This window comes from Sinocyclocheilus anshuiensis, unplaced genomic scaffold (genome assembly GCF_001515605.1).
Source record: "Sinocyclocheilus anshuiensis isolate Anshui unplaced genomic scaffold, SAMN03320099.WGS_v1.1 scaffold1114, whole genome shotgun sequence".
NCBI classification, from domain to species: domain Eukaryota; kingdom Metazoa; phylum Chordata; class Actinopteri; order Cypriniformes; family Cyprinidae; genus Sinocyclocheilus; species Sinocyclocheilus anshuiensis.
Window position 1 is genome coordinate 1,262,912 of NW_015540838.1, and position 13,984 is coordinate 1,276,895.

The 13,984-nt window shown below is 35.3% G+C and overlaps 1 protein-coding gene across 1 annotated transcript in view; it reads left to right on the forward strand.

The window, feature by feature from the left end:
- Window positions 1-826: 826 nt before the first annotated feature.
- Window positions 827-13,984, forward strand: part of samd11 (sterile alpha motif domain containing 11) — an 81,626-nt gene continuing 68,468 nt past the window's right edge. Inside the window, exon 1 of the mRNA XM_016484744.1 lies at window positions 827-899. Coding sequence (XP_016340230.1) covers window positions 842-899 — 58 coding nt within the window. The 5' untranslated portion in view covers window positions 827-841. The remainder of the gene's footprint in view (window positions 900-13,984) is intronic.

Here is a 13,984-nt window from a genome sequence, read left to right on the forward strand (position 1 = left end):
TGGCTTCACATTCACTACTATTAAAATGCACATGAGAACAGCCATTTTACTTCAGTGTAAAACATTATGTATGTGTATAATTCTTGTGTCATAGCAAATCATTCATATCACTAAATATAACATTTATTAGTTGCCCAAGACTGACCGACCGACCAATTTATTTATTTAGTTACTTAGTAGTTGCCCAATTCTTGGTTATTCCCAAGGCAATTAAAATAGTTATTTATTTATTTATTTATTTAATATTTGACCAGGCTTCTTCATTCCAGAGACTATTTATTTATTTATTTATTGTGGCCAAATTCTTGTTTATTCCAAGACAATTTTATTTATTTATTTATTTAGCTGCCCACTTATTTATTCACAAGATAATCGAAATTATTTTATTTATTGAATTATTTTTTTAATTAAATAATTTGATAGTTGCTCAATTCTTGTTTATGACCAAGAAAATTTTTATTAGTATATTAATTTATATTAGTATATTAATACTTTAGAATAAAAAAATTATTGGGTCTTGGGAATAAAGTATCTTCACAGGGGGTTCAGGACTCATAACAACACACATGCAGATAATATTGGAGTAACTTTGTGTGTGTGTTTTTCTCTTCAATCTTCAGTGTGGTGTTTGACTTGTGAACCGTGGCCCAGGCAGGCAGGAAACGCGTCATGGTGCTAACTGGAACCAGATGTCAGAGGCTGCTGGGGATTCTCACAATGGAACATGCTCATCAAAAGGAAACTTTTCTCTCCTCCTCTCTCTCGTTCTGTTTCTTTTTTTTTTTCCTCTCTGTAAGCATCAAAGACCCTGCTTGTTTGGGTGCTGATTGATCGCTAGAAGATGACAGTCACCACCACAACTAGTTTCAGCAGGATGGAGAGAGATAAAGCAAGATGGGGTAAGGGAGAACCAACCCAGGAACAGGATGTTAAAGTACCTTAACTCTGTTGCCTAGGAAACGAGGGAATTTGGGGGGGAATGAGTCTGGCTTCTGAAGGATCATGGGCACCAAGCACCTGACACTTAATTTTAATTATTTACTTGTATAATTTGTAGACACACCAGTCAGGAGAAGGTGAGAGAGGACAACAGGAGAAATACACCAGACATGATTTATTATTTTTTAACAGGACATAGCAATCATTAAACACGTACTTGTACAAGTTCGTCCTCCCAACTTTTCAAGCATTAATCATTATTATTAAGTGCTTCTGTGAGAGTCTGAACAAACTAAATGTAGTCAGCTATGTCACATATTTTTTAGACAAGGCAAAAGCTTTGTTCAACCCGTTGTAATTACAGTCAATAGAATTATAAACCTTATCAGCCTGACTCATGAATATTAATTAGGTGACGTAGAGTTTGTATAATCAGTTCATAAAATGGCTAGCACACACTTACCTATGAATGCTTCTGCGTCCTAATTAATATTCATGACATATGCTGATTAGGTTTATAGTGTGCACCTCCCCCACTTTTCAGCGCATTTCCGATTTTGAAAGATGATTCTTTGTTGTCGTTGTTACTTCCTGTACTCAGTTTGCTCAACATTACCATTTCCCCTTTCGTCATTTTTGGATGTTTCTACATTTTCTTAAAGTTTTAATTTCTCTATCACTTTCTGTCTCTGTGGGCCTGGCTAGTGGAGCAGTGAATTGGCCTCTTCTCAATGCCCCAAGGCATGGCCTGCCTCCACTCCGCCTGACTGCACACACAGCCGAGCGCAGGCATGCTGCCAACTCTGTCCTTGGTTTCAGCCTCTCCATGCTGCCAACCTCCCTTAGCTTCTCTAATGTCCTTCAATGCAGTTTCCCAGAATTAAGGCCACCAGGAAGCTTTGCATTTCGGCACAGCGATGATTATATGTTGAGGGAATATGTGAAATTCTACTTTAGACAAGAAGCTTCTCGGGGAAATTTTAATACAATATTACTTTAAAATCTGAAATTAAGCTAATCTTACAAGAATTTACCATAGTTTCCAACAGGAACCTATAGGTACTACGTCTGTAACCCTATGAATCAAAAAGTGTTTTTTTTGTCATTAACTCTTTACAGATTAGCAAGTGGCAAATCATGGCTGTGATATAAATAGCTTGTTTGATATTATAAAGGGATGTGTATGTTTTGCTCTAACTTTCTATTTCAGTATGAAATTGTCAACACAGGAAAGAAAACATGATTTCATGGGGGTTTTTAGAAGTAAACTATTTACTACTAAAAAGTATTTATCTTTAAGGAAATCCAATATTGTTTTTATCATCGTTACAATGGAATTTAGAAGGTGGAGTTTGTATTATTATGCGTGTATTTATTTGCTTATTTTATTTATTAACCTTTAGGGAAGTCTAATATTACTTTGGTATAACAATAGAAACAACAACTCTTTGATATTTTGGGATAGAATATGGTTTGTTTATTTGTTTTTAAAACATTTTATATAAAAAGTTTTTTTTCTTTTTTTCTTTACAGGGTATTATTAAGTGATTAGACACCATCATAAATAAATAAATACGCTTTTTATATTTAAGGAAATCTAATATCAATTTGGTTTAATAATAGAAACAGCATGAACTATTTTGTATATTGGGGTAAGATATGGTAAATAAAAATATTTGTATTTATTAATTATTATTATTATTATTATTATTATTAATACTACTAGTAAAACCATTTCTAAAACCACTATTTTAGCCATTTATTTTTCTTTTTCATTCTAAGGGTATTCCTAAAGACTCAATCCTCTACTGTAAATAATTATACCGACATTTGTGCATTGAGTGTTTGATTGTGGGCGGTGTGTACAGCTTTACTGTGCACTAGTTAGTGTATAGTATAATTTTGGTAAGCGAGTGGCTAACCCTATAGAGTTTCTTGAGGTGTTAAAAGATCATTGCGTTTGAATTGTGCTCTCTCTAGCCCATGACCTCTATTTCCTCTGCCCAAGGCTGATCTGTGGGCAGCCTGCCCTGTGAACAGTCCCTGGTCCCTCTAGATCGATATTCATCTGCCTACCATGAGCTATGCTTGACCTGTAAGTGACCTTACCGTGTGTTGAAGTTGGATCCATTACATGGATGGTGCAAAACAGTCTTTGTTCGCTGAGGTCAGTTTACAAATACGTGTTTATGTGGGTAAAAGTGCACTAATTCTGACTGGTGGAGTATGGTTGCCTACAGAGCTCTGCATGTTATGGTGCTAAGCCAAAAAATGGTTGGAAACCAATGCTTTTTTTCTGGCATTTCAGGGACATTTGACAGAACCAAGCACCAATGATGTGAGCGGATGAGTGTTTTGTCATGTTTGCGTGTTTGCAGTAGGCCTCTAGTGTGGTGTGGTGTTTCCTGCTACAGGCTCATGGTGCGAGCTGCTGTCACTGCTAATTGAAACCCGTAGGTGAAGTAAGGGTGGAGGGATGCAGTTGAAGGAAAGAAAAGAGGGGTGTGGGGAAGCTTGGGTGAGCTTGTGGTGCCCCTGGGGCTTTGGTCCCTGCAAGCCTGCTTCCCTTGGTCTAAATATCTGGCTTGACGCTCTGGGGCTTCCCTCTGTCTTATCTGCTGATAATTGGGTGCTGTAGCTACACAGCACACTTATGAAATATAGATTTCTTCTATATCTGTGCAGAAAGTACACACGAAAACCTCCCGGAACTATTAGTCTGAGGTTTACGTTAGAAACCAAGCAACCCTGCATTATGCACTTTGCTTGCTCATAATTCTGCTAAACAAAAGGGCAAGATTGCAAAACTGAAACAATACTACTTTATTGTAAAGTAGCGTCAGGGTTGTAAAGTGGTACCATTAGATGGTAGCCGATCTCACATTGTGTTCAGCTGGGTGTTCCTCCTGCATGGGCCCCTCCAGCCGAGATATTCCTCTGAGCCACTCCGTAGACGAGGGATCTGAATTGCCACTGGTTCTCTTCGAATTACGGTATAATATAATATACAGTGTAATGCGCTGGTAAAGCAAACCAACCAGAAGCCAATAAAGTTTGGCTGCAAAGGCTCCTGCAGGATACCAAACACACAGATCTGTGTTAGTAGTCATAGTTAAGGAAAGTGTTTTAATTTACACACACATTTATTTATGTGTATATATATATATATATATATATATATATATAGTATTTGTAGAGATCTGAATCTAAATTTATTTATTGAGTATCTGTAGAGATCTAAATCATGATTTTTACAGTATGTGTGTGTGTGTGTGTGTAGAAAAATGAAATATGTAAAAAACATTTTGAAATTAGCAGTATTAGTGATAGCGATTCTTTATCATAAAATACAAATTATACACATTAATGCCGAATTAATTGATCATGTAATTCTTATGTAGTTCTTTGAAAAAATATACAGTGTGTTGTTTTATCCATGTTTAGAGAAAATAGAACTATAGAGAAGGTCTGTCAAATTTAAAATTTCAAAGATGAGGTATTTAATGAGATGCAACAAATGGATTAACAGTCACAGTGACAGTAAAGAAATTCAGAATGTTGCAAAAGATTTCCATTTCAGATAATTCTGGTTTTTTTTATAGCTTTCTATTAATTAAAGAATCCTGAAAAGAAATTATCACGGTTTCTACAAAATATATAAAGCAGCACCACTATTTTCAACATTGCTAATAATAAGAAATGTTACTTGAGCACCAAGTCAGCATATTAGAATGATTTCTGACTGATCATGTGACTCTGAAGGAGGAATAAATTATTCCTCCTTCAGAGGAATATATATATATATGTGTGTGAAGATAGGCTACTTATTCCAGAAACATTAAGAAATCTTACCAACCCCAAACTTTTGAAAAATAAGTGTATATTTTATATCTAAATATAATAAAGTTACTAACTATTGAATCTGAAGGATCTTATGTGATGAACTGACCTGAAAGTTTGCAGGTCAGATGTATTAAGCCAAGACCGATAATGATGCATCACGTGGACAATGTATGAATGTTTGGTTTGGTAATACATATACATTTCAGTTTATACCTGCAGTATAATAGCATTTATTTATACTTATTCTTTTACAATAGTACTTTTCTATTACGAGAAGATCACAAAACACAACTTAATGTAATTTTTAATTGACCGTGCTTTAAGATCATTTTAATGTGGCACATTTCCCCATAAATCTACAGTATTAGCCACCTTTCGAAGGCTCATTAGCATCTGACACGCACACCGGGCTTAGCTTGCTCCATCTTCTCATTGGCCCACAGTGAGATGATTGTGTCATACAGTGATGTATAGACCTTACAGTGGATACTCTGAATACATTTTCTCAATTTCATTTTCTATGGACCACCAGGGCTTTGGTCAATATCAATTGCAATGCCTGGTTCCTGGCAGACAAATTCATTTCAATTACAATTACCATCATCGCGACGTTGATTTATAGCGTTGTTTTCTTTCCAGCGCCTTCCCGCTCCCATTAATCACCACTTGCCGGCCCGTATGATCTGCAGTTCATCTACCTGCCAAGCGGGATTGCTCCGCCGAGCATTCCTCCGCCTCACCCCCCGCCAGAGACCACAGGGAATATTAGTGTCCTTAATTCACACTCCATCTTTCCACATTTACTCACAACAATGCTAACTTACGGGAATGCTAAGGTGACGTGGTTCTCTGCTTCTCTCGTTTCTCACTCAGTCAGTATATCCTGCTGATCTCAAGTTAACAGGAAAAACTGTTATACTATTTACAAGAAAAATTTACACTTAAGACTTTTAAAAATGTGGTATGGCCATAACAAATATAATATTTTTGTTAAATACATGTGAGTGTAAAAAAAGTATTTATTTCTTTATTATTTTATTTATTTATTTAACAAATATTATGAATTATTAATTTATAAATATTACGAATTTGGGGGGGTCGCACCACATGAAATTTCTCAACCTGATCTAACTTTACCTTGACGTAAAAAGGTCAAAAGATATCATATTTTAAGAGGCTTGTGGGCCAGTCATACTGCACTTTTCGTTTTGAAAGTTTTGACTTCAATTCATACGCATGTGAATGTGGGAGACAGGAATCGCAAGCTCATTATACATTTTAGGTGTATTATATACTGAATTATATTTTAAAAAAAAGATGCTGTGTTTACGTCATATATGACCGTTGTAAAATTTTGCACCCTCAAAGTCTAGTGTGAGCGCAGCTTGACTTGATCTTTTAGGTCTTTTCTATGATATAATTTCCTGCATGAACTGCATTTTTAATGTATTATAAGGACAACAATTTTTTTGTTTTATTGCTCCAAATGGTCATGTACATGCTCTGTTACTATTCATTCACAAGTGTCTCCTTTCATGAGACGCTCATACAATATTCCCATTCCCAATTCAACAGCCATCCAGTAAACAACCTCATTACATATTTATGAGGTTTGGCCATTTTCGTTGCCTCATAAATACTGTAGATCATGTTATTGTGGAGCCTGCGAAGTGCTACCCTCTCTTAATTCACCATTTGTTTACAATCAGTCTGGTACAAGCTGTACCTATTTTGGATTGTCTGGAAATGTTAAAGACGCTGTCTCTCGTTTTGTCGGTGCTTCCTCCTCTGTATTTCAGGGTGAGTCAGAGGCTTAGATGTCGTCTAAATTTGTGAGCGGGTGCCATTCCAGGGCGAGCATAGCTGAGCCGGGCTGTCGCTGACATGACTGTGTTTGCAGAGTTCAAATTTGTCCCCACGGCTTGGCAGCTGCCGCCGGATCCTGCCGTGCTCTCCCGCGGTCAGCCGGTCTCAAACGTCACGTGAAGAGTGGAAACTGCGTACACACAGTTTCCAGAAAAGGCTGTGATTCAGGCCTCCAATAAAACGTAGTGCTGTGGTTCAGCCTGAACAGATTAAAAGTCTGTTTGGATAACATTTTGATTGTCCTGTTTTGGGTGTTGTGGGAAACGGATTGGGTTTCAACCAACACTGGAAACTAAACATTAAATGTGTAACCGGAGTAATTTGTCACTGGACAGATTTACTCCGGATAAGATTATGGGAATCCTTAAAGGTTCATTTGAGCATGCTAACGTTTGCCTATTTGCAGGCAGGAGAAAGAGAGGCTCATTGAATTTATGGTTACAAAGACTTTAGATCATCTTCCAAAATGAAGTTAAATGGTAAATATTCAAAAGAATTTCTTCCTGGAAGGCTCCGTTAACTAACTTGCCAAACTGCCTCCTCTTTTCCGATATATTGCTTCCTTGTCATCTTAAATCAACAAAATAGATTTCAGTGAACTTTGAGCTACGGACACCTGGTTTTTCTTACTTTGGCTAAAGATCATGAAAACTATACAATTGGATCAGGTATCACCTGAATGAGGGCTTTAGAAGCGAATATGATATGTTGAAATGAGATGAACCTCTCAAACAATGAAGAGATGTCTTTTTATATGTTGTGAGGTAAAGATTATCATTCAGTATTTTTAGAACATTATCATGATGTCTCAGACTCCTGTGCTGTTTTCATTTCATGTGAGTGAAATTATACATTATTATTTGATTAAAGCTGTATCTAATAAACAACAAATGGCTGATATTAAAATTGTCAAAAATTAAAATATACGCATATATCTTTTTAAATGTCACAAGCAAATTTAGGCATCACATTATCATGTACAGTATGAAAAATTTATTCATTTTGAGATTATCTGAAAATTAAATTAGTCTGTGGATTATTAAAGGGTAGCTATAAACCCATAATTATTTTCATATATGCCGATAACATAAATGGCTGGTATTAGAATTCTATAATATTATTTCGAAATAATTTAAAAATAAAGCTCAGATTAATTTTAGATGATACAAGTGAATTTAGGCATCACAAAATTATAATTGTACAGTATAAAAAATGGATATTCATTTTGAGATGACCTGAAGATTATGTTCATTTAAGGGTTATTAAAGGATAGCAATAAGCCAATAATAATTTTCATATTATTGCTAATAAAAAAAATAAATGGCCCATATTAAATTTCTATAATATTTTGTCTAAATAAATTAAAAATAAAACCTAAAAAACTAAAGTCAGTAATTTTAAATACTACAAGTGAATTTAGGCATCACAACATTATGATGTACAGTATAAAAAAAGATATTCATTGTCATATTTGATAAAAATTGAGGTGTTATGAAATTATTATTGTTTTTAAAGATAACAAAGATAATCAAAATGTAAAATAAAGGAAATGTGAATGCGCAATTAAATATTTAATACTGATCATTACAATAAATGTAAAAAAAATGGGATATACTGATCATTACTGATAAATTAAAAAAATGTGTATATATTGTGTATCTCTTAGTGTTTAGTGCAGATTCTCTAACATATTTAGCTGTGCTGCTCACGCAGGCAACTCAAGTTCAGATCAGCAACATTTCCTCATGTTGTGTCGTTAACTCTGCATCTATTAAAGCAGTCAAAAAAGCAGACTGCCACTAATGAGTCAGCCTGTCGGTGAGAAAACCGTACCCAGCTCTCTCAAGGCTGGATTCTTCAGGAAGTGCAGCTTCTCCACAATGCTGGTCCGATGAAAGCAGAAGAGCACTATCGATCGGGTTCTGGGGGAAGAACGGTCTGCGGTGGAAGTGAGGCAGAGCTGCTGAACTGGAGGGGTTCTTAGGACCTCTAAGGGCAGATGAGGGGGGATCTTAACCCCCACTTCTCTCTCTCTCTCTCTCTCTCTCTACCGCTCTAGTCTACTTCCACAGGGCTTCAGAATGTGCAGTGTTGTGTTGCTGATGAGAACTGTCGGACCGGAGCATGGTGGCTGAAGGTCAGAAAAATGGCTGACTTTAGGGATGTTGTGCCCACAAACTCAAAACATACACCAGCTAGAACCCAACTTGGGTAAGAGTCTAGAATTGTGACTGACTTTATTTCACAAGTTCACAAGCAAGAGTAGTTAAATATGCCAAAATATGTGATGGACCGTTGAGCAGAAGCTGAAGATATCCATTGGGCTAATGTTTGTTTTGCAGAAGTTCACTTCTCTCCACAAGGTCAGTGACACTGTCCTAGTAGTGGATTGTAGCGTAGTGACTTAAATTCCCTAATCAAAGTATTACATATTTAAAAAACATTAAAAAAAACTCCTTTAAAAATTAAAACAAGATTGTCAAAGTTATAGTATAGATGTTAGGTAGTGTTTAACACTATAAAGATTGCCTTTTTGAGTATATTACACTGACTATAAACAGCGCCAGCATAAAGTTATTCGCTAGTTGTACAAACTTGAGTTGGATGAAGTGGATCTGCTGAACTCCATGCCCATTTTTTTCTTTTTGTCTTCACGTTCGTTTTTTGTTGTTTTTATTGCCATTTTCCATTTTCTTCTTCACCTTCTTAAAAGCAATGGCCCAACTAAGAGTGTTGCCACCTAGTGTACCCACCAAGCAGTGGTGACAACTTAAGCATAGTTTTATATTCCTTTTCTTTTAATCTGATGTTGTATTAATTTATCTACACTGGTCTGAAATGAAAACCTAAATTGTTTTATATATATATATATATATATATATATACACACTATATAAAACAATGTAGGTTTTCATTTCAGACCAGTGTGTGTATATATATATATATATTATATATATATATTAAAGTATGAAAAATTTATATTAATTTTGAGATCTAAATATTACATTAATTTAACAGTATTATTACATGATTAGAATTTGTTTTTAAATAACTTTGAAGTAAGCATTAGATGATGGTAATCTAACTGTAAAAATGAAGGAAATGAGACTGTACAATGAAATATTTAATAGTAATTGATGCCGATAAATAAAAAAACTCTTAATATTGACCGTTAACCGATATAGAACTGTTCTCTTAGTAGTTTGTGCAGATGCTCTAACACATTGAGCATTGCATTAATATGACTGATATGCAGTTATTAATGTGTGATAGACCTCATGTCGAGACTTTGCAGACCTTATGAGTCTGTATTGTGTCGTCTGCTATAACTTCATTACCCTCTTTAGCAATTTAATTAAAGAGGGAGAAATGATTGAGTTGACTAGAAACCGAATTACCTCACTGTCATCTGTGTGGCATATTCTCACACACATTGTGAGTTTATGCACAGATTTACCTGCATTGCCCTTTCTGATATTTCCCTAAATCATGTACCTCTATGGAACATCTCTTCTGGGATGACCAGCCTGCGGAGCCAATGTGCCCCGGGGGACAAATCGGCCTGGGCGGCGCGCTAATTGAAACGTGTCGGCGACTCATTGACGTCTTGGCTCTTGTTTCAGGGCTATTTCAAACCACAATGCTGATTGCTGGTTTCAGATCACGGAGGGAAAAATCAATATGGCTCGAGAGATCAGGAACTACTCTTTGCAGGTTTAACTCTTGCTGTAGCATACAGATCAACCTGCTATGTGCTAGTAAAATAATACATCTATCGGCATAATAATAGTCTTATTTGAACACCTATAGTGATTTTTAGGTCTTCATTTAAGAAACAAAATGTAAAAGTTTTTTTTTATTTAAAAAAAAATGTTCTGAGTATATAAATCTTAATTATTATAAGCTATAAATACTAAATAATATTCGTAGTTTGAAATACAGTACTTTTGTATATTATATGAAGCCAGGCTTATATGTATATGTTTTCAAATACATTTTTCATGCCTTTTCATGCCCTTGTTATCTCAGAATAATCCTGTACATTTCAGCCATTGCTGTGGCTTAAATAAATGGCATAAATGCAATTTTGTGGCGGGCTCACTGAACAAAAACATCAATAAAGGAAAAAAAAAAAATCTAAATATTTTACATTAATATACAGTATCACCTCTTTTCTTAGTCTTCTATTAACACATTTCCAGCTCCACCACATTTTAAGAATAATTTGAGAGGTCCCCAAACCCCAAACTTCATCCAACGTCCTATATTTGGTGCACAAATACTTTTCCAATTTAGAAATAAGCCGTTTTGCTTTAAGAATGCATATTTTTATAAATATATATATTCTGTCTTTTTTAACTTGATCTCCTTAGGATATAAATGAAATAAAAAGAGTAGGTGACACCAAGGGTCACCCCTTTCACACCTTTTCAAAAATTATTGACTTCTTCAAAATTCCATATACAATGATATAGCGTACCTTTAAACTCACTGCATCTTAAGCAAGTGTCAGGGACATTTTCATTATATTTATGTTGTAATGCAATCTCTGTGTGTTCCGGGAGGGCTAGCACTAACATGCTTTCGTCATCATACATAACCTTAACTTGTGCAGCGACTGGTTGGAACAGACATACTTCTAAGAAATATGAAGTCAGGACTAGTCTGTATGGGCTGAATAAAGCAAACCAGTATCTCGCCAGTAAAGTTTAGATGGATGACAATTGTAATGGAGGTAAAGATTATTACAGTGACATACAGGAGTCGTACATTATTAGTTATATAAGTTATTATTAATATGCAAACAAACAGTTTGCATATTGTATGTGTGCTCTCTGTAGCTTTTTTTGCACAAGCACATTTCAGTATGGTCGCATGTCTGGCAAGTTTTTTATAATGGACACTCGCTGAAGAAGCATGTTTTTATAGGAGTTTGCAATGATCAGTGGTGTTTATATAGACACTCAAACACAGACACGAACATTCACTCTTGACAGAGGAACTGTTTAATGGTGATGTTGAGTTGTCTTCAGATCTCCACATTCGACAAATTCAGAATGTTTTTATTTGCTTTTTTAATTTGTGTTTTGCTCTGTTTAATAATTCTGGATGGATCCGTATATATCTATATACAGTCAGGTTTAGGCAGCTGGTATAGTGGTCTGTTGGCATCTCTGTGGTCCTGTTTGGTATTGCAGCTTGACTTGTAGTTATTTATATTTGTATAGAAAATGCTCTAAACAAATGTAACATTTATTTTTTCCTCACAGTTTTTGCTGTTGCACTGTATACAGAAATTTTGAATGATGAAAATTAAAAAATGTTTTAATTTACCTTGAAAAAAGCTTGCAGAAAATATAGTTTTGTGGGAATCATCCTCAAACTTGTAATTGTAAAACAATTATCTTTATTTAAAATGTTTCAAGTCTTAATACTTTTCCTAATCTCCCTGGTTTAAACTTTGTATTGCCCCAAATGGGACTAAAACAAGACAAGAGGGTAGAAGGCACCTGAATATGTTTTCACATCATACCATACAGCAATGTTTTTAGTGTATTTTTAATCAAATAAATGCAACCTTGGCAAGCATAAGAGACTTCTTTGAAAAACATTTAAAAAATCTTGCCGATCCCAAACTTTTGAATGGTAATGTGTGAGTCCATATTCAGTTTGTTAATTAAGAACATTAAAACGTTTAGGGAAGGCAAGGGAAGTTGGTTCGGTTGCTTTTAATGACACTGACAGCTTCAGACAGTGGGCTAAATTCAGTATCCTCCCGGGCCGCCCAACCGTCCAGCTAGGAAATAAATCCCATGTGGGAGCTTGGGCTGCCGGTTGGGATCACAGACTGCCTCCACGGCCTTTAGATCTTCAGAGAGTAGCGGAGGGTGCCGACACGACAACACAAACCTGAGGAGACGCTCAGGGTTTTACGTTACACAGCATCACTTTACCGGCGCTGCATGAGCTGGCAACTGTGATCTCCAAAGTCCCTCTGGAGAGTCCATTTAAAATCCAATAGAAGCCTCCTTTTCTGAGAACCTGTAGAAAATGCAGATGAAGGAAAAACATCAGGCTACATGCTAGATTTAGATTATTTTGACAGACGTATAACATTATTATATTATTTTTATTCAATGTTATTTTCATATAATTAACATACTAATATAGTTTTTATTAATACCTTGAATATTAATACTTTTGCATTTATTTTTAGATTTTCCATTTTCATTTTAATTCTAAGTAAAGTTTTGCAATTTTGTTGTTTTTGTAAATTTTAGTAGTTTTTTTATGTTTGTATAGTTTATTTCAGTTTGTTATTTTAGTACCTCAAGTTATTAAATTAAAATGATAATTGTTAGCAACTAGCTGAAAGAAATATTAAAAGTTTATTTCAGTTGTTTCTATTTCGAGTATTTTTCTATTTTTTTTATGTTTTTAATTTTACTTAACTATAATAACCCTGATAATAATAATAATTTGAAAATTTTGATTGAATAATATATGAGAAATACCAGTTGTTTTGGACTTTATACTGATACCTGTTGACCTGGATGAAATGTATTTAGTACCTGCTGAAGATTCACAGCAAAGTTTTTTTTTTTTCCTTTTTCCTTTTATGTTCTCGTCTCATAAATGCATGCATACAGACATACATACTGTATATACAGTGGGTATTGAAAAGAATCACCCCCCTTTAAAATAATCACATTTTGTTGCTTTGCAGCCTGAAATGAAGGCGGACAGTTTTTGTTTTATCCAGCTGTATTTACTCAGTGCAACTTACAACATCCAAGCGAAAGATATAACACCAACATGTCAGGAAAAAAAAAAGACTCACTGAGTTGGAAAAAGGATCACCTCTTTGTGTCAGTATTTTGTTGAACCACCTTTTGCTTTAATTACAGCCTTTAGTCTGTTGGGATCTGTCTCGGTCTCTACTAACTTTGCACATCTAGACTTTACAATATTTGCCCACTCTTCTTTGCAGAACTGCTCAAGTTCAGTTAAATTTGATGGTGAGCGTTTGTGGACTGCAGTCCTCAAGTCATTCCACAGATTTTCAATGGGGTTTAAGTCTGGGCTCTGACTAGTCCACTGTGTGCTCAGTTCTGCTGTGTGCTTTGAGTCATTGTCATGTTGGAAGGTAAACCTTCTTCCCATTGATGACTTACTGGCAGAGAGCAGCAGATTTTCCTCAAGAATTTGGTGGTATTTTGCCCCATTCATTTTTCCTTCTATCCTGACAAGTACTCCAGTCTCTGCTGCAGAGAAACACCCCCATAACAGGATATGACCACCTCCATGCTTTACTGGAGGAATGGGGTTATTTGGA